Source organism: Abramis brama, assembly GCF_963993115.1.
Source record: "Abramis brama genome assembly, chromosome: 21".
In the NCBI taxonomy this organism is placed as follows: domain Eukaryota; kingdom Metazoa; phylum Chordata; class Actinopteri; order Cypriniformes; family Leuciscidae; genus Abramis; species Abramis brama.
Window position 1 is genome coordinate 16,621,015 of NC_139983.1, and position 22,277 is coordinate 16,643,291.

At 39.1% G+C, this 22,277-nt stretch overlaps 1 protein-coding gene across 1 annotated transcript in view; it reads right to left on the reverse strand.

Annotated features, from left to right (window-relative positions):
• Positions 1-22,277, reverse strand: part of fmn2a (formin 2a) — a gene marked incomplete at its 5' end in the record, with an annotated part of 36,601 nt that overhangs the window by 2,149 nt on the left and 12,175 nt on the right. Inside the window, 10 exons of the mRNA XM_084097358.1 lie at positions 4,610-4,702; positions 7,897-8,017; positions 8,595-8,654; positions 10,406-10,552; positions 10,676-10,805; positions 10,913-11,004; positions 13,170-13,231; positions 18,219-18,306; positions 20,735-20,879; positions 21,031-21,908. Of these exons, the coding sequence (XP_083953484.1) occupies positions 4,610-4,702; positions 7,897-8,017; positions 8,595-8,654; positions 10,406-10,552; positions 10,676-10,805; positions 10,913-11,004; positions 13,170-13,231; positions 18,219-18,306; positions 20,735-20,879; positions 21,031-21,908 (1,816 nt within the window). The remainder of the gene's footprint in view (positions 1-4,609; positions 4,703-7,896; positions 8,018-8,594; positions 8,655-10,405; positions 10,553-10,675; positions 10,806-10,912; positions 11,005-13,169; positions 13,232-18,218; positions 18,307-20,734; positions 20,880-21,030; positions 21,909-22,277) is intronic.

A 22,277-nucleotide genomic window follows, 5' to 3' on the forward strand; every position in this document is an offset into this window, starting at 1 on the left:
GCAGGTTATGATCTTTATGACAAACATAAACCCTTCAGAATCTGATTACACATAAGCCAGTTGTAATCCGCTGACATCAAATTTCAAGGAGCAAATCGATGTAAAATCAGATTTGCAAATATTCTCAGCATTTCATGAGGAATAGTTTGACTGCAGATGGAGAAGCTGGTCTCTGAAGGCGTTACCGCTGTAATGCCAATGACACTTCATTTACTTCTGCTTGGAGAGTCTCCTGGGGTCCACTAATAAATTGAGTGACGAGCCCAGTGTTCTTACACATTTTCATACCACTCACCACTGCAATTCTGTGGAACCAGAGAATCCCAAAACACAGATCACTTCAGTTCCCACCGCTTCTCCCCAACATGAGATTTACAATTCATTAAACTGACTTAAAATATTGCATTTGTGCTTCAAAAAATGTTTTTTTATTGGTAGTGGTGATCATTAAGGCACTTATAACTATTACTACTGCTCATTCTTGGGGTTGGAGATACTGAATGATCAGACACACTCAAAGTGTTACATTTTGGTGTGTAACTCTTCCAACAACGTTTGTGCTATGGACATAAAACAAAAAAGATACCTGAAATTGGCTTGTTGAGGAAAGAACAAAATGACTTTTTCTAAGTGATTTATTGCCTGGTAGAAAATTAAACAGGTAAACGATTTATTAGAACTACATGTACACTGAAGAAGGGACTCGAGCCATATCTGGGTACCAGAATATTATACAGACTTGGGCCATAAGCAATTATCCAGAATACTCTAGCAAACACCTAAAAGTACCCTAGCAAATGAGAATACCCTAGAAACCACATTGCAACAACCTGGCAACTACCCAGACCATCTAAAAAACCCTAATAGCCACCGCAGAAGCATCTAACAACCACATAACAACATCCTGCAACTATGTAGAAATCCCTATCATATCAACCACTTGGTAACCCCTTAGAAACCACATAGCAACACCCTGGCAACTACCCAGACCAACTAGAAAACCCTAACAACCACATCCGAAGCATCTAACAACCACATAACAACATCCTGCAACTATGTAGAAATCCCTATCATATCAACCACTTGGTAACCCCTTAGAAACCACGTAGCAACTAGAAAGCCCTAACAACCACCTCAGAAGCATCTAACAACCACATACTGTAACATCCTGCAACTACGTAGAATCCATATTATAGTAACAATTTAGAAACCACATAGCAACACCCTGGCAACCACCCACACCACCTTTTCATTGCAAGTTTTGCATGGACCACTTTAGCATCGATCCATTTTTCTTACAAAAAGATATCATGGTATTACCATGCTTTTTTGCACAAGGAACCATCAAATAACTTGCCATCTCACACCATAACTGTACCATGCTACTCCCAGTACTTCTTTTGTAAGGAAGCATGGTCTAAGTGTACTAAAATGGCTCATCTGGTAGCTATTGTATAATTGTGCTGTGCAAATCTGCTGTACCTGCTGTACCTTTAAATGCATTATCACATTGCTTCTCAGTGCCCAGGGCAGCGGAAATGGTACAGAATTAAACATGGTATCAGTAGAACGAGCGTAGACCAAACAGCACAGAGACAGTCTCTATCGCTCATACACATATACGCACGCCTGTCTCACTCAGTTTTTTCTTCCTCTCCTCCTTTCTGTAGTTAATTTCATGCTCTGAAAAATAAACAGTAGTGGTTGAAGCGCTGGAGCCAGAGACTGTTACTCTCCTGGAGTTTCAAAATCATACAAATAACAAAAAATAAGACCAGGTCTTTTTTTCCCCGATCCCGTTCTGTCTGTTTCACTAACTAGAGGCAGTATGGAGGGTTGAAGGGGGTCTTTCCGTGGTTATGTCACCCATCTAAGAGCTCAGCGAAGGAGACCCATGAGTCTCCAGATCAAAGGGGTAGAGATGAGAAGGGGGACGTTCAGCGAGGACCCCACCCTGCTACCCCTGCCGCCAGAGCACATGTGGGTTTTGTTACTAGGACCAATTTGAATACAAAGAAAGAGAGACAGCAACATATTTAGCATTTACTAAAGCCTGTACTAAGCAGAGAATGAAAAATAGCAAGACAGTTACAGAGACGTTCCTGCTAACTCCAAGTTGGGCGATGGAAAAAGGAGGTTACGCCATGGCAGTTGAAATGATTGGATTGTGAAAGACGAAAAGAGGCCAGTGAAACATTGACGAGAATAAAGTGCCGACAGAAACAGTCTTCAGTGCCACAGACAGATCAGGCAGGTTGACTCAGACACGCTTGGAGGAAATAAACAAGAGAACAGAAACCATATCAAATAGAGAAGGATCGAAGCCGGGATGGAGAATAGAGAAGGCAAATAAACAAGATGGAGAGAAACCATAATAAAACACAATCGCCAGCTCTTCTTCATCAGAGAAACAAAATACTGAAAGGGTTGAATCAGAGATTAACACGTCGGGGCGGAACGTGGATGAAATTAGTGAAAATAATGAAATGGAGGACTCTCGCTTTTCTTGTCACTCGCTTTACACAAATAATGCTGGAGTGATCGGGTCTAGGTTAGGTCAGATGTATTTCCCAGAATCCTTGTTGGCTCCCAGAGGCCGTCACAAAGCCTCAGTCACATTTATTTCTCAGCACCTCATCTGTCCTCGCACACAGGGTCACTGTACATCCATCCCAGCATTATTCACAAAACACTTTAATTGTTTCCCAGGGGGATGTCTGTAAAAGAACATTTGCATGGCTCCTCTGTAATAAAACTAACGTATTCAGACGAGGGAGTCATTTCACTTTATTTATACTAGCAATGAAAAACAAAATATTGCAATGTCAGTATGCCCTACTGAACATTTTGTACATTTTAAAGACAAATTCATTAATCTGGTGCACTTTGAGAGTTCAAAATTAAGAGCTCCAACCCATGTTCAGTGTGCAAATTGAACAAAGAAAAAGTCTGTGCATTGACTTGAAGGCTACCTGAACTTTAAAGGGGACTCTAGGGCTCGTGCGCTAGAGATGTGCAGACCAGCTCTAACGTCACCTGAATCCGCTGTTAAACATCAATCATCCAATTGCCAACAGCTCAAACCTCAGATATTCTGATTCAGATATCTGCACCTGATCATCACATTACAATTATCTGAATTCTCAGTGTTAAGCATGATGATATGGCAACATATCACACTTCTTCCCATAACAACTAACTTCGTTACAATTACATTGTTGGAAAACACTCTCATCAGAATAATTATGTTAAGCTTGTGTATATTTTTAGTTAAAGCTGTTAAGTTATAAAGCAATCTTTTTCCTTTGTGTTTTATATGACCACTAGAAGGTGCTCTAGGCATTTCTTGATTGCTTTTCCCTGAAGAGAAATAGGCCTACGTTGTTGAAAACTAAAGTAAAAGTGACGTTCGTTGCGTTTTATCGTGAAATGAGAGTTCAGAGTCTTTTAATTATTATTTATATCTCATCGACCCGCGACCCACCCGCAATTAATTTGTTATTTTTTATAACTTGGCCCGTCTGAGCCGTGGATTATCTGCAGTATCCACGGATATAACAGCCGGAAGCGGCACGAAATTTGATGGAGACGGTCGCTTCGTAATTCTCTATGCAGGAAAAACCCTGCTAGTAACATGCATAGGCCACAAAGTGTTGGCGAAGTAACACATTAGCGGACCGGAGGTTTTTTCCACAAAACTTCTTGCACAACATAAATTCAAGCACTTTCAAGGACCTGTATCCATGTTTCTTTTCAAAAACTTTACAGGGCCTTGACATTTTTTTTTTCAGATTCATAAACTTTCAAGGATTTCAAGGACCCATGGGAACCCTGTATAAAGCACATATTAATGCCTTATTCTGCATGACCATTTTCTACATCCCTTAATCCTACCCAATACCTAAACTTAAGTACTTTGCTAACTATTAATTAGCAGTAATTAGGAGTTTACTGAGGCAAAAGTCATAGTTAATAGTTAGTTGATAGTGAGAACTGGACCCTAAACTAAAGTGTGACCTTACCTGTTACTCTGAAGACTTTTGAGTGTGATCCTTTTAGAGATGAAATATCTTTCCACTTGAGTTTTCATAGGCCACATTCCCAATGTTTTTGACCCATTCAATATAACTATAAATATTATTAATAATATGATTTTTTAAAATAAAAAATATATACAAATTAAGAAATCTATTGCTACTATTGTAAAGTAAATAAAAAATTGAGTATTTAATAAAATATTTTTATTTTATAGTACAACTGTTAAATTAAAATACAAATATATACATCCTAATATATATATATATATAGCAAGCCAAATCACAGTAAATGAACCAGACTGCTTTGAGACACTGAAAAACGTATCATGAACTGCTTTTGGAATGCACTCCCTGAAAACGAGGACTGTTTTTCAAAATAAATGCAGTCTCTGGAATCACTGCAAGAATTCACTACAATAATACATTTCTGAGTGCTAACATTACTTTGGTTTCTTGTTTAAATCCGTGAGATGCTAAAAGAAAAAATCTTGACATTTCTGTTTCAAATGGCACAATCTCATGCAAAACGATAGCCGTCTGAATAGGGCCTATGTTTGCTATGTATTTTTTACCTCCAGTGAGAAATTCTTCCATTTTGTCCTTAAAGGGCTGCAGGTGCTCCTCAGACGAGACATTACACACCTTTTCTGTTTCTGCTGAACAGGCTGTAAAATAAAGTATAGCAGGAAGACAGATGTGAGAAAGAAACAAACAAAACCAATCATGGAACTGAAGAACAGCTTATTTTAAACTTTGAAAACATCTTATGTTAGGCTACACAACTACTAGCCACTTAATTAACTCTCATAAAACACATTTTAGGATTGCACTGATGACCTCAAGTCTTTGTATACAAACTGTTACATACAGTAGTCAACCTTGTTAAAAAAAAAAAAAAAGACATGCCAGCTAAAAGGGAACGTTCTCAGAACTTTGGCTAACGTTCTGGAAAGTTTCTCTTAAAGTTATAAACAAATTTTCTTCCAGAAAGTTACATGGTCTTAAATTAAGTTCTCAAAATGTTAACATAACATTATTTATACATTGTTCATGGAACGTTTTAGTTGGGAGTTTCATCTAACTTTTTTTTCTGTTACTACTTGTTTCAGTAACAGTAAAAAGTAACATTCCCAAAATGTTTGCAAAATGATTAAATGTAATGTTCCCTTAATGTTTGCAAAACCAAGATTTTTTTTTTTTAAAACATTAAAACTGGATTTTTTTTTTACATTTAGAGAACATTCAGAAATAAAGTTTTCATAGCTTAATGGAAACTTAGTAAAACGTTCTTAGAACATATTTTTGTTAGCAGTGAGCACAGCAATGGCCTCAACATATGGCCAAAATTCTCTGGACAACTCTTCACCGATTAAACTGCTAGGACCAGCAACAAATTATCATTTAAAGCAGCTACCATTGACTTTTATTAGCAGGAAGCTTGTTACATTCAATCATTCTGCTTCATCTTCTTGCACTTCACAGATGTATCAGTATTATGAAAAATTTGCTATTTGTGACCTGTGCTAACAGATGCTAATGAATCCCATTTCATGAACCTTTCCTTTGCTTCAGTTCGCCGTACACCTAGAGTCTTACATCAGCCCGAACGGCTTCACCGTGTCACACTCCATCACTACATTCGGTGATGGATCACAGCCTTGCATGCCAATCAGCGCAATGCAAACACACACATGCTAATGTCCCAGCCAGCTGGATCATGGGCTTTGTGAAAGCGAAGACCTGCCGGGCCGCCTGCATAACTCTGTTCCCCTTCCAGCTGTCAGTGTCACATCTGCTTTAGCGCTTAGCTTAGCTTGCTAATGTAGTGATGATCCATTTATTGTATGAACCTGGTGTAAGAGAGAAGCCATGCTTATTGGGCCACGGGGAGATTTCAGGGACGTGAACTGTTAAGGATTCAGAGAAGCACAGAACATTGCCAGAGGAGAAATATTTGCCTGCGTTAAACAAATGTAGGCTTGATCTGTTCAGCAGGTGTACGCCAAAACCATTTAGCTAAGCATACAAGCTCTGGAAAAGTACATTTACAATTTATCAACCACATGTATAGTGGGCCTAACTAATAAGCTTTTGAAAGATTAACAATGCAAATCGCTGACTAGGGATTCGAGCTAAGGCACGCAAAAATATGGCTAACAGCAGGGGCGAAGTTAATAGGATGTATAGCAATGCATCAAAGCGACCATCCTTCAATTGAAATTTCCATGAGCCAAATGCAAATCCATCTGATATGTTTGAATGGCTCAAGTGCAATTCAAAATGCTCGGACGTTATTATTTGTGTAGCAGACAATGTCACTCTGGATTAATGATTGATTGTAAATGTGTTTTTGATGTAGGACAGTGTTCTATTTTTACCACATCAACATCCACCAGTGTTTTTTCAAGCCGACAAGCCAAACATGCCAACAGTGGAATGTGAGTATTTCCACATCTGTGTGTGTGTGTGTGTGTGTGTGTGTGTGTGTGTGTGTTTTTGGGTTGGCAATGAAAATGTTTGCAGGGATTTAAACTCAGCTTTGAGCATGTAATCGGATTCTTACACCTCATTCACACTCCGTCGTGCACTTAAGCTGGGTCGTACAACCTTTGACTTGCGGCACAAAGCTGAACCAATCTCACTAACCTCCTGAAGACCCTGGTAAATTGCTTTACTGGTCAGGGAGCAAAGCAGACAGTTCTTAAGAGGCCGTTTAAGCCCTCTACCTGCCCTCTAGTTTCTTTTCAAAAGCACCAGAACATATGGCATTTCCTAAAAAAAGGGTACAAAGGAGGGTCTGATTTTTTTTTATACATTTACTGAATATATGCGTTAATTTATTTATTTGTTTATTTAAACAAATATCTTGATCAAAATCTTGAGCTGATTTATATTGTAATCTCTAACTTTTCATTTCTGTTACCAGAATGTCTAAATGTTAACTGCAGTGTATACATATAGGGACAGTTCACCTGCAGAAACCTGGAGTTAAGTGCTTTAGAGCTGTAAGAACAGGGAATACCCCTAGGAAAAGTGCTGAAAATGACCCCTATCTCATTTATTTACTTTAAAGGGATACTTCACCGATTAGCATTAAGCTTTGTATCAGTAGAAAACCTGTAGTATTTTCGAATGACCGTGCTTCCCTCCCGAGACGAGAGATTTCTTGTTTTTTGTCTGGAAAAAAACCTCAGATTAATTACGATTTTTGCGTCATCGGAGGCTTTTTTGGCCAGAGGCTAGAGACTACAGCCAGTAGTAGGAGCTAGTTCCGCATGTTTTCAACCCGCCCATAGGGGGTGGGATTTCACGATAAAACGGTCTTTTCAGTTTCGAGTCAACTAGTAGCCTAGTTGTATCATTTCTTCCTGCCCTCTGTAACCGGTGGGCGTGGCTTGGGAGTGGCCTCGTAGGGCAGCGAAGCAAGTGCATTCTGGGAGTTGTTGTCTTTCATCCACATGAGCCAAAAATACATTTTCTGGCTTTTCTCAGTCTAGAAGGCACCAACTTCTAAAATAATTTCACATTTCTACTACATAAATGACCCAATTTAAATACACATTCATCTTTCCAGCGCTGAAGTATCCTTTTAACAAACCACATTTGCAGTATTGATCATTGTGGCAGCCAGCTGGGGGCTCAATAAAAACAGCCATTTGAAAATCAATGAGCCTTCTAAAGGAGAACACGGGTCACTGGTGCTGATGTATATAAACTAAACATGTCTGTGTGTTTTTGTATATGCACACTTGTATGTGAGTTCTTGTTTGCATGTATGTGATCTCATGTATATGCATGGAAGTGTGTGTAAAAGCACGTGTGTATTCATTTATTTACTTTGTGCATGTCCACATCTCACCATTCAGATCTTTCCGTAGTTTACGGAGGTCACGTTGAAAATCCTCAAACTTCATCTGCGACGCCTGAAACAGATCCTGAGGCTCTGGAAGTGGGTACACGCATGTTTCTTTACCTGCATCCTGACACACAAACAATGGAAAAAAAGCACAATCATACAGATGTTGTGTTTATGAGATCATATCTGTACCATTGGTTGATATGAAAAATAATTGAATGTGAATTCTGTTCAAACAGTTTGGTGTGTAAAGATAATTTTGATTCCAAAAACAATGAAAACATCAAACACAACAAATCAATCTCAATAGCGCTCCGTCTGTCAGAGATCAGAGCCGCTCGCATGACATGCACACATATGCGTTCTCCTTGTTATTTGCCTGAGTGCTAGAAGCACTTCAACAACCTGTGGATCATATTTTGTCAATCTGGACATGGCCTTGTAATCACAACATCTGGACTGACTGCTGACGGTATTTACAATACAGCCCTTTTAATCTGCGTCCAAAAAGGGCATCAAGCAATCAAAGGGCTCTGCTCATTCAGAGCGGCCGTTTGTCTATATGGTGAATGGAAAGAAAGGCAAATCAAAGTGATGCAACCAAAAACAAAGCCACATTTTTGTCTAACATGAAGGGTGATTTTAAGGGACCTGGGGGTCTGTTAGTCGAGCCAATGAAACAAACAGCTGGCCAAACCTACCTCATCAAAATGTCGCAGATAGTAAGCAACTATGTAGGACAAGAGGCTCTGAGAATTATCCTGATGGAGTGAGAGAAGGAGAAGAGAGATGGAAATAAACACAGGAGAATAATCATTTTTCATGTTTTGGGATTGTATACACTCGTTTAGCTCAAAGCGGTTGTGAAGAAGAGGCCAGACCTGGTGGCCTGCAAAGGCGCTCGCTCACGTGCACATGTGTGCAGACACACAGAACACATGCGATGTGGATATAGGCTAGCAGTTCTTGACACGACTGTATAGACTGCTCATTGTGAGTGATATTGTCAAAAAGGTCTGTTTATGACCTAGTCAGTGGGGTCAGTAGACCACCAAACTACACTATGGGAATTTCCATGCATATTCATACTAGGGTTTATGTTGGTTCTGTGCTGGTCTTTGCTGGTGGATCTGCACAGCCATGATGTTGACCAGCAAAATTGTAACTTAAAGGGATAGTTCACCTAAGATTCAAATTCCTTCATCATTGACTCATCCTCATTTCCTTGAAACCTGTATGACTGACTTACTTTTATATATAGTGATGGCCAAAATTATTAGAACACCTGACAGATCTGAAAATATTGACTTTTTTTGCCTCCAAAACAGGATTTAATTTCATAATGTTCATGAAACATGAAAATGTTTGCTCTGAGCACAACAAATATCCGATGACGTGAGTCGTACTGTTTTTATCCACTTTTAACTTTAATATTTGGTATGTCCACCTTTTGCAGCAATTACAGCAGCACATCTCTCTTGCATAGTGTCAATATATTTCCTGAGAACTTCAACACTAATGTTATCCCATGCCTTCTGCAACTGAAGCCAAAGGCTATCCTTTGAATGTACAATAGATCTGTCCAGTTTATTTTCCAACTCGCCCCAAATTTACTCGATGGGGTTGAGGTCCGGACTTTGACGGTGCCAGTCCATCTTTTTTAATGTTCCAGCAGATTCCTTCTGTCACAGGTAGTTCCGGCAATAGTTAGAAGAATGTTTAGGGTCATTGTCCTTCTGGAAAATAACAACTGAAACCTCTTAAATATGCCAAGTGTTCTACTAATTTTGGCCACCACTGTATATATAATATATTATAGTATATTTCTGTCAGGACCACTACCGTCAAATACAATTGACAATTAGCATACAGTTTGGATTGGCGGTATGGTTCCGTTCTGGGCGAGAACTCCCTGCGCATCCATGCAGTCTAGCATGGATAAGAGCAGGGAGAGCAGCAATAACCCCCCTTAGGGTAAACAGAACAGAACCAACATGAAAGTTTGCAAATATATTTAATTTAGGAATTTAAAGTACAACATAATATGATAATTTATTCTGATTCAAGGGGAATCAGAATGCCAAATCCTGACTGATGAGAGGAGGAGCTGGGGATGGAGGAGGGTAATTCGCTCCTGAGAAACGCGATAGCTGCTGATAATACTGAAGGAGCTTATATATGTACACGTTGATAGGCGTCGTATTCCTATAGGTAGATGTGGATCAGCTGAGGGTCAGCTGATGCGAGCTTGACTAACGTGACCTGCCAGAACTAACGCTACGCTTGATATATAGATATTTTTTTCCATACAATGAAAGTCAATGGGATCCAATGTTAAGACCCTATTGATTTTCATCGTATGGGCAAAAACAGACAGAAACATTCTTCTTTTGTGAACCACAGAAGCAAGTCATACACATGTTTGGAATGACATCAGGGTGAGTAAGTGATGACAGTATTTGGGGGTGACCTGTCTATTTACTCTGGTGACAGTGATCTCATATTTACTCACACTGCTCTTGACATCTTTTAACTTGGGCAGGATGTCAAGGGTAAATCCGTCTGCCTGTCCTCTGCTTCGGTTGCCCCCGTTCATAATGTTCCCGAATGCTAGAACCAAACCTAGAATTTGCAGGACGGCTTGACCTGACTGTAGAGCCTGTAAACAGAGAAGAGAAAGATGATGACACACATGTGTTTTCTTCACTGCTTTCTATCTGACCTTTCAACTTGAAATATATGTAAGTGCAATCTGACTTGTGTGCTTCAAGCTCTTTCTCACCGTACAGACTCTTAGCAGTGTTTCTAGTTTACGCTGAACTGATGTAACACACTCCGTGAAGCTGGACTGGAAGAGAATACAGAAAACCCTCTCTGAGAACTGAGGAACCTCTGACAACTGTAGCAGAAACCTGACAGTGACAGACAAACACAAAGCGACAGGGAGGCAAATTAATGACTAAGGAATGAATAAGGAGAATAAGTGGATGGATGGATGGATAGACTGATGGATACATACTGTTCAGGCTTGTCCAGTGGTTTTGCATTTTCTTTGTTTTTTGAAGACTTGATATGTTTGTCAATCTGATCCATCTCTTCTTTTTGAGCTCTCTGTGAGGTTGACAAAATAATAGAATGAAAGTACACTGAGAGAGGAAAAATGTGATTTTTAAAATGGGAAAATACATTTATATACTTGTAATAGAACATTTCATAATAATAGTGATATAAACTGTAATGCGGGAAAATGCTCTCTTCTGTGTGTTGTTTTGTGACCTTTGATTAAGAACCCAACATACAAAGAGTGATCCACACTTCAGACTGTGCTTGAGTCAGATAGTGAAAAAGAGAATAGAAAGAAAAAGCAGGAGAGAGGAAAGTGGGGATATACTGTGTGTGTGTGTGTGTGTGTGTGTGTGTGTGTGTGTGTGTCTGTCTGTGTGTGTGTGTGTGTGTGTGTGTGTGTGTGTGTGTGTGTGTGTGTGTGTGTGTGTGTGTGTGTGTGTGTGTGTGTGTGGGGGTGTTCTGTGGTTTTGGTTGAAGGAGTCAGAGACAGCGTGGAGTCTCGCACACTAAAGAGAAACAACCTCAACATTTAAACTCAGCAACACTGCCTCAAGCTACAGCGGGAATGGGTGGGTGGGTTGGAGGAAAAACAGAGTGATGGAAGGAAAGATAGTTTTCAGCAGAAAGTTACTACACATATACACAATTCTACACAAACACATAACTTCATTATTATTTGTCAATGCTACACTATGAGACTTTTGGCCCTCTAGTGGTTAAAAATAAAAGCGCATGTGTCTTGTGGAAGAACATTGTTTTGGTCGTGCTTCGGCTCTGCGTGGATGCACATGTTAGTGCCACTGGTGTACACATGAATACAAGACATCATATCAGAGCAGATTTTTACAACCAGTGATTCCACGGAGGATTGCCATTTTTAGCTTCACATTACACACAGCCGGAACTACTTTACGGTCTGTTCGGATGTTACGTGACACCCACAGGTAAATGACAATTGTGCAATTTCCTACAAAATCCGTCCCAACATTATTATAGGTTTATCAAAGTGTAGTTGGGCAAAGTAAATACATGGTTTGGAAGATTTTTTTTAAATAAAGATATTATTAGATATTTATAAAATTAGATTATAAAATAGATTTCTTTTTTTTTTTTTTTAAATAAAGTTACATAGTATATAGCCTACTTACAACTAACTTTTTAAATAGAGTGTAATTAGTACAGTAATCTAATTACACTCTTGAAGATTTAATTCATCTTCTAGTAATTAATAAAAATTTTAGAGTAACTTAACCAACACTGCAAACTAATCTGCGAATCACATGTGTGTGCCGAAATATTAGTAAGATACGCGTGATGCAATGACATATGAATGAAAGCCATATTCCCAAAATGATACACCGAGCAAAACAGCAAGAATAGTGCCAAGATATCATCAGACTTGTGTGAGAAATGTTATGGTGTCATGATGTGTGGCTACGACTCCCGTCGCCCGGTCTTTATCTCGTTAGAATGAAGCGCAGCTCACACTCACACACACTCACACACACACAGAAAACATGTAAAGGACCTCTTGTGTTGACAGCAAGATTTATGACCGTTGCTGCAATACACATGGCGAATCATGGAGTGCAAACTCATCAGCGCCCACACACACTTAAATAATTAAAGAAAATCAGTATTTGGTAGCAGCCAATCATCTAAGAGCAATTCATGGATCTTCCAAGAAAGAGGTTTGATTAATGCCGCCACGTCAAACTGACGTAATTGCAACTGCCAAAAAGTTACATAAGCTGCAATTCTTTTGCTCAATCTTTTTTTCCTGAGTTTTTCAACTGTCCTTTTTTTATTCTTGCGAGGGAAAACCTCATCCTCTCCATTTGTCTTCCTGTTGTCAGTTCCATGTCTGCATGTCTGTCTTTAAACAGTCGTCTTGTTTCCTCTCTTCTCTCTTTCCCTCAGACAGTGACACGCACCCTGGCTCCATGGTAAACCTTACTCATTCCAGCGGTGTTTGTGGCCTGCATGTTTGTTTTGGTATTTAACACACATTTCCGCAGCTCTCTTTTGGAGTGGACCGCGTCAAGGCAGAGCTCCAAGATCTCATGGTATATCCTGTCCAGTTCTGAGAGGTTTAAGAGTTTAATGATATGATAAATGATCACTTATGGAATTCATACTTCATAAGGATCGCCAGGATTCATCACATCTGCTTATCTGGACTGTCACGTCCTGTCATGCTGTGGGCTTACGTTTTCATACAGCGCCTGGAGCGTCTCCAGATCCACCACTGTGCAGTCCATGTTCAAGATGGCTGTCAGAGAGAGAAAGAGAGATGAAAAATGAGAGAATCCATCACTGACTTGACCAATCAAGAATACAGATCTATTCAAATGATTTTTCAGACAGAGGAACACTATGAGGAATACTGATCGACAACTGTCTGGGAATTGAAAATCATTTATTTTCCAAAGAACTAAAATACCAAAACACTTTTTTTCTTTTTTCTTTCAGTAATATCAAAATAAAAGTAATTCATTTACTTTCAAAAATCCATAACCATAATATGTCCATAAATCAAAACAATAAGTTCCACAATTTATAAACAAACAATTCATTTAATACCTAATTTACTCAATAATTTAATATAATTTTTTTTTTTTACCTTAATACATTTTCTTGAAATAAATGAATACTTTTATTTAGCTAGGATGGATAAAATTTATGAAAAGTGACAGTGAAGACATTTTTAATGTTACAAAAGATTTCCATTTCAAATAAATGAAACAACTGCAGCACAACTGTTTTCAACATTGATAATAATAAATGCTTATTGAGCACCAAATCAGACATTAGAATGATTTCTGAAGGATCATGTCTAAAGACTGGAGGAATGATACTGAAAATTCAGCTTTACCACCACAGGAATAAATTACATTGTAATTAAAAATTTTAATAATATTTCACTATTGCTGTATTGTGTTTTTACTGTATGTCTGATTAAATAAATTCAGCCTTAGTAAGCATAAGAGACTTCTTTCATTAGCATTAAAAAATCGTACCAAACCCAAACTATACAGTTCGGCACAGTCGATTATATGATTTAACAACCAAAATGTGTTTACTCAGCATCAAACATTTATTTTCCAGAGTTCTTTTTACATAATAAAAGCATTTGAATCTCTAGCAGGGCTGTTATTGAGCTGGCTTGACTGAACACTTTTTGCCTGTGCTAAATAGAGCTGTTATGGGCTAACTTTTGTGTGTTCAGTCATTTGGGGAATTGAGAAATTGATCATTGGCGCGTTCCAGAAACCACACAAGAAAAAATAACAAAAACATCCATATCTGGCCAATGCTCAGATGTAATAAAATGGAGACAGACAGCAAAAGCATTCCTCCTGTTATGGGAGAAAGATATCAAAGAGAACAACTGCAGCCTTAGAAGAGGGAACACATGAAAGAGGGAGAGAGAGTGAAAAAAGTATGCTCAGTCCATGACTCAGTAGTTTAACCTGTCATCAACCTGACAACACCAACTCCCACCAGATCTACACCCCAATCGCCACATACACAAACAACAACAGCGTAATCCCCACACCCCCACAACAAAGTCTCCAAACAAAGAATTTGTCTCTTGAAGTCCAGGGATGTGGTCTGTGCTTCCCAAAACACTGATGCAGTAGTTTAGTGTGGTGGTCTTGATTTAAAATCTGAGGAAGAAATGGTTATGAAAGCTTTCTAAATTTATTAGCTGAAAAAAAAAAAAAAAAAAAAAAAAAGTGATTATAAAAGTGTGTTTATAGTTATTATTATGAATAGTTATTATTATTATTTTGTAATATAATAAATATATGAAATAGTGTGAGTCACTGAAGAAACAAACAAATACGGAGGGGGTCGGCATGACACAAATAACAATACAAATAATACAATTATTATAACTAAAATTATTATTATTATTATTATTATAAAACAGAGATTTATGCTAAAGTAAGACGTGTTTAGCATGTGTTTATCAATATTAAATAAGAATTTTAATTGAAATTGTAGTACTTATATTGTTGTTATTATATACATAAAAGTATATGAAATATTTTATGCTGCAGAACAAGTGAGTGTGAGTCACTGAAAAAAACAAATCATAGGGGGTCAGCATGTCTGCTATATAAATTGTGCTAAATTAAGATGTGCTTAGCATTTGTTTGTCAATATTAATATAAATTTAAAAATTATACTATTATTATTAAATGTAATATAATTTAATAAATATATTAAATAGTATGCACTGCAGATCAAGTAAGTATGATATACAAATCGTCTGGAGGGGGTTGGTGTCACACATAATAATAATAATAATAATAATAATAATAATAATATCTTGGCCCATTTACTTTAATTAGGTTATAACCAGAAAGGCTCCGTGGAAATTGTAGTAGGAGTATCTGTGAAACAATTCTCACATTTCTAAACTATAAACGCAATTATACGTTTTACACCACGATGACTATAATCACCTGAAATTCGTGCACTTTTACTGTTGCACAGCTCATCACTTAGCTGACGTTCTTATACAAATAACACCTATTACATGAGGAATCCCCCTGGAGCAACCTTGGATTAAATGCCTTGTTTAAGTGAACAATGCTAGCTCGGGTTTATACCTCTAGATATGCTACTCTACATTTCTGTTCTTGTTACATATTTCATAAGCCAAACATTTAAAGCAGTTTCTTAGTACTTAACAGGTTTACAAAATTCAGTTTGTGCCAAACGTCCATAACTACTATCTTCCAAACGTCGAGCGAATGCCACCATGTTTGCAATTCTTCAGCTGTACAGACACATACCATCTTCTCTCTCTAAACACCACTAACTATAAAACGGTACAATGTTTGGCTAACAAAGAGAAGAGAAGGATTTTATATAAGGACATGATCATACACATATGTTTCCTTGTTGCTTTCTTTGTGATCGCTGCCATGATTCAGAATGTTTCCACAAAACAATGTCCTGTGACATAGCTTAGAAGACCCAAACAGACGGCACTGCAGAACAAGTGTGTGAGTCACTAAAGAAACATAACAAACAAAAGGTCCGGAGGGGGTCGGCGTCACACGTTGAGGAATCCAATCTCACATACGCATAAACACCGAGCTGACTTGTGAAACTCTGAGACTGTTATGGGTAGAAATCAAAGGCTTGTCACCAAGTGTGCTGGTGCAAGAGCAGCCTGTGTTCTAGTCAGGCATGCAGGAGTGTTTTTCAGCTTGTGATGGGCTCAAACATGAGATCTTATGAAAACCAGCTGAGGGAAACAAGAAAGTTGACACAAAGGGAGCGATTCAGTGGAAATCCACAGAGGAGTTGCACCAGATTAGGTTTAGGTTCCCTAACAAGTCGTAATCTTGGGAAGAGTTTTTTTTTTTTATGTTGTTTGATGGCTGATAATTGAATAATGAAAGAAAAGAGAGACAGACGGGTAACATTTCTACTGACTGTAAAAAAATGCCTCATAACTTTGCATGAACCTTTAAACTCTGCAATTAAACCAACTCACGACATTCTTTCCTAGTTCCTCAAAGGGCCTGATCCAGGTCAGTGTGGTGAAGCGTGATGTTGAGGAATGTATTGATTCTGGGTAAATAGCTCTGTCAGAGAAACTGTTTGTTTCTATTTGGTGGTTTACTCTGGCCAAACATACTGGCCTCTGCATTGGGTGGAATTGCAGCGAGACCCAATGAGACTCGACCAGTGCTGAATTGTGGGTACTGAGCTGCATAATAGATGGGGACTGTGCCCATAAATTCTCAAAGAGCCAGTAAAAATTTCTTCAAATACCGCTGGTTTAAAGGATGTGTGCATATGTGTGTGTGTGTGTAAAATATTAGGTATCCGTTCACATAATGTGATGTGGTTTTTAAAACTGCATCCAGCCTTGCTGATTCATTAAAACGAAGAAAGAAAAATAGAATTTAAAAAAAGGGTTGTTGTTACAGTGGATTAGACTGGAGGGAAATTATGCATGGAAAAATTTTACTGAAAGAAAACAGAATTCAGCTTGTCTGCCGCCTGTTAACCAATGAATGACTAAAAAAAAAAATAATCACATTGTTTAGACTATGTTGCTGAAGAATACACTATTTATCCATCCAGGACTAAAAAGTAACCACACATGGGTCCATTTTTGCACCGACTCCAAAATCAAAGCAGAATCAACCGTTGAACGTATCCAAACAACAGTGAATAAACCAGTGGATCCGAATGAATGGTTTGAGTAAAGAATTCATTGACTAACTCAAAAAGACTAGTTTCACAGTGTGTGACCATACTGTCATATGGATGTAACCTGTACAAAGATTAACTGAAAAAATAGAATTAATATCATATCATATTTAATAATGATTACTGTTCACTACTGTCTCTTTGCTTTTCATAGGTAATCTTATTCATTTTAATCCAAAGAAGAAATGCACAGATCATCATCTGGATGAGAAAAGGAACAGAAGATAAGTGTAGACAGTTTGAAGATATATGTGTGAAATAATCAACCTTTCTAAAACATTTTCCTACTTTTACGAATTAATTGTCTTAGTATTTGGCCTTTTTCCTTTGTATTCTATTTCAGTAACTCCTTCACCACATAAAAATCCACAATCAAGAGTTCTCTGGGCGCTGCGAGACAGGACTAACATTCCCGAACATGTGATGAGAAGAAATTGCATTATTTCCTTTATAGCCCATTCAAGGGGATGAATGAGCAGACAGAGTGATGACAACAATAAGTGAGGTATAAAGAGACGAATTAGAGAGAAAAAGACTCCAGAGACAGATTCGGAAATATCTTAAGCAGAGAAATAGGACATTGAGGGTTTATGCAAAAACAGATTAAAACTGTAACTACAGTAAAAGAACAGAACAGAACGAGAAAGAGGATGCGACTCTAATCATCATGTTCATTAAGATCTACAGTATCAACCTATTCTTGAACCCTGAGACGCAACCAACCCTCTCTCTCCAGCTTTCAAACACAATCAGTAACTGTATAAACATCACCGAACAATGCGTCTTAATTGGCTGTGACATCATATTTCCCCCTTAGAGAGGTCACATGCTGGCAGGAGGCTGAGCACAATCTCAGGAGGTTTAGCCAAAAACACACACACCTAATATATATATAAAACTGCTTTTTTCAGAAACATGACAAGTAGTCAACAGCAGAACAAGTGTGCGCACATACACACATGCAACATTAACAATGGGCATACTAAGTGCAAAGAACACTTCTTTGGGTTGCTCACCATTCTGGATATCTTTCATATCCAAATGAAGACTGGACATTAGAATCCCCACTGCCTGAGAACGTTTGTTATTCAGCAGCTTGACAACCTGAGAGAGACAGAGGGTATTATTTCATTACTGTAGTAAAACATCAGCCACATTATACTATAATACAAAAAATTCCATAAACACAGTATTTCATCTGGCTGCCCTCATAAATTGAATAGCACAGAGAGGTACTTTGGCCTAAAAAGGAAACCAAAAACAAAGCCAAAGTATGAGTATGAGTATTTATGACTGTTTCCTCATATGGCATTATGGAGAGATCCTGTCTCATTCTTTCATGCATAGCATCCACATATATCAAAAGAACTTTACTTTCTCCCGTTTCTGGCTCTGCCAAAGAACACCACAGTAATTATGCAAATGATAGACCTGTCTGGTCCAATTAAACCGAGTTAGATTTTGACACTTTCAGACAGCTCCTTCAAATCAGGCATTTCTAAACAAGTGGATGCGTGTGGATGCATGGAATACCTCACATACTCTGTAAAAATTTTCACTGTTTTTTGAAAGAGAAAACATTCCCTGAGCTCTGCCCTCTGCTAGTTCACTGTAGCTTTAGCGTCTTCTGTGCATTAACACGTGTACATTGAGTGCCATCGTAAATATGTCTTCTTTCATTGCCGTCCGTTAACAACATGTTAATTCTGATTGTTGGAAAGAATTTGGAGCCATGAAAACCTTCTAGTACAGGCCACACTTGAAAGTGTGTGATGGCGGCTCAGTGTGATCATCAGGAAGCCACTGGCTACCATTATCTCCACGGGGCTCATGACCACTAAATACTGCCCGACTGCAGAGTGGTGTGCTACGTTAATGATGTGGGAAACACACTCATGCCTGTGATGAGTTGGATCTCAAACCAGACGCTTACCAACCAATGAGAATTGATTCCATACTTTAGCACTGTCTTGGTGGGAACCGGGGATGTCGCTGTACGAGGGAGGATGGAGGTTCGGCGGTCGTACAGTAACTACCAGCTAAAGAACTAGATAACTCCTGCCAAAGTAATGGGCCGTAAAATGAATATGATTCATAAAATTAACATGATAATGTGGGCTCAAATGGAGCTTCGGGCAGCTGTTTTTAATTGATATATCTAATTCATGTGAAAAGGTGGGCATTTGATTAGATTAGCACTGTAATTTTGACTGATATGAGCAAACTGTAACCATAGGCCTAAAGCAACTCTACTGTGAACAATGCTACACACACCCACTCTCTCTTTCTCTTACACACACACACTTATAAAGTGTGGCATGACCACACTAGGCTGACTGGAGTCGCTGGGTTGGCTGGTGGTTTGAGGGTTGTGGGTTTTAACTCAATACAGACCCCCCCTCCCATTCCTCAGATCTTACAGACCACAGAGAGAGAGAGAGAGAGAGAGAGAGGGAGAGGGAGAGAGAGAAAGAGCAAACAGAACACTTTCAAAAGTCTTATGAATTTCTCAATATTTACATGGTTAAACATCCAGTTTGTCATTTATCCTATTTGTAGGCAATACCACTGAGTATTCTCAAAACGTGTTCATAAAAACCTTGTTTACCCACATTTATATAAAAAAATGGTGGTACCATGGTACAAAGATGGTATTGGATGGCAATACCAATGATTTTGGGAATGATTACCTTATTCACCACAGTATTTTAGTGGCACTACAGGATACTTCAAAGAAAAACATTCTAGTGTCATAGTACATGTACAAAAACATGCACAAAAGTACTACCTTGGTTTTCTTGAAAGTACCATGTAGCACTATGTACTGTAAACACCATGGTACATGAATTTCAGTACCATGGTATATTTCAAAGTATGAATGTACTACCATTTGTTACAATTACTGTACCATGGTAGCACCATGGTAGCACCACATTCCTCTTTGGTATATACATTTGAAATTATCCTCATGATAACAACACTAAATATCTGTACTTAATTCATAGTTGATGAACACAGCTGCAGGACAATTAAATAAAATAGTTTTTTTTTTTGTGATGCAGTTTGTAATGAGCTTGTTGTGGAGCTGTGTGTTGTTATCAGAAATCTGTTCGACTCCAGACGAAGGACCCACAAAACTCTCACCAATGACTAATTTTCACACCACTACCAGAGCGGAAGAGAGAGAGAGAGAGATTAGCTTCAGATGTGGTAGATGCCTGGATCGTTTCTGATGGTAAACAGACTTATCAAAGAGTCTCACAGTCACACTTTGGTTGATGGAACATTAAGTAGAGCTTATAACATTTACTGAACGTCTGTAAGGCTCTGAATCACAAGCTGTGCGTGTGAAATCACTGTTAATGGTTTTGTGTGTGGTGAGGTGTGGGCAAAGCTATCTTCAGGGGCAGACAACCGGGAATGTTGTCCCGGGATCTGAGACGAAGTGGGCATACTAAGGTCCACTAGGGTATGGCCTATTTGTTGGGCTCCAGTGATTTCAATCAGTGTGGCTGTAGAAAAGTCTTCTTACCTGTTTGGCCTTTGATTTAGTTATGGTATCTGAGATAGGTTTCTTCTTTTCCTTAACTGCGCTTTTGGCAAACTTCTCCACAAATTCGTCAAAGTTTACGGATGGCTCTTGAACCTTCTCCCACACCAGAGCACTTTTGGTATCCCTATGTGCAAGGAAAAAAATATATATCAGTTTGTCTTATTGTATGTGTGATCATAATTAAATCTTGGCTGAATGTAAATAAGGTGAAACACAAACATTCAAAATTCATATTGCAAATTCATGTAGTATCAGTCAATGAGGCATAAGTTTACTTTTTGGCATGTAGCTGAATCCGGGTCCAGTAGAGTGGTTTCATGGGTCTTGGAGGCTCGATGACAGCTTTCAGGGGGGCGGACTCCTGAGCCATGCTGGGCGGCACAAACCCCATGAAGGGTGGAGGGGGACCAAAGGGTGGTGGGGGCCCAAAACCAGGCGGAGGAGGGGGAGGTGGAGGTCCACAGCCAGGAGGTGGAGGGGGTGGAGCCATGCCTGGGAGGGGAGGAGGGGGTGGAGCCATGCCCACAAGTGAAGATAGTGGAACAATACCAGGAAGTGGAGGTGGTGGAGGGGGCGGAGCCATTCCTGGGAGTCGAGGTGGAGGGGGTGGAGACATACCTGGGAGTGGAGGAGGGGGCGGAACCATACCTACAAGTGGAGGCGGAGGAGGGGGTGGAACAATACCTGGGAGTGGAGGTGGAGGGGGTGGAGGAATTGATACATCTGATGCTGAAGGTGTCGATACACCTGAAACAACAGGAAGTAGGGGTGGTGCAGGGGGACTGATTTCCTGTTTTTTTTGGCAGCTGCAGGAATAGGGCAGTCCAATTGGTGAAGTGGCTCTGTCACTTAATTTGGGAGTCTGTGATTGGTCTGAAAAAGGCACTGGAATTTTAAAGGCTTCCTCGACAGGTGAGGTCTGAATGGCTTTCACGTGGCGCAGAACTCCTCGTCCATTTACTTTAGACTGTTTGATGGTTTGATTATCACCCACTTCTTGATCCCTTGTTCCAAGCTTTGTGCCATCCAATTCATTATTGTCTTTTTCCATATCTGATATTTTCGTAAGTAATTCTTCAATTGTTCGCTCTAGCTCCTGAATGGAAACGGAAGTCCCTTCTGGAACAATCCCAGATTGCCCCGTGGATCCATCCTGTGGAGAGCAGGATACAGAAAAAAGAGACTTCACATCTTTAAAAAGAAACAGCAGCATGGAATGAAAAACACAGACACCTCCTGTCACATGCAATCGTACAAGCATGAGTTAGTGCCTTGTTTTAGCGGATGTTAGTTTCTCCTCCGAGACTACGTTTTTTGAGGAATGGTATGAGTGAGTGTGTGTTTGTAAGTAAGGGGCCGTGTTTCTTAATAGCAAAGACCAGGCACGCATGTGGCATCCCACAAGTCAATAAAAGTACTTTGGCTGATCACGGAAAACGTAGCGGTGCTTCCTGGATAAAGGGAAGAGAGTGAACCCAGGGAAATGAATGAACAACCACAGCCAGCGTGTAAAAATCGGCAC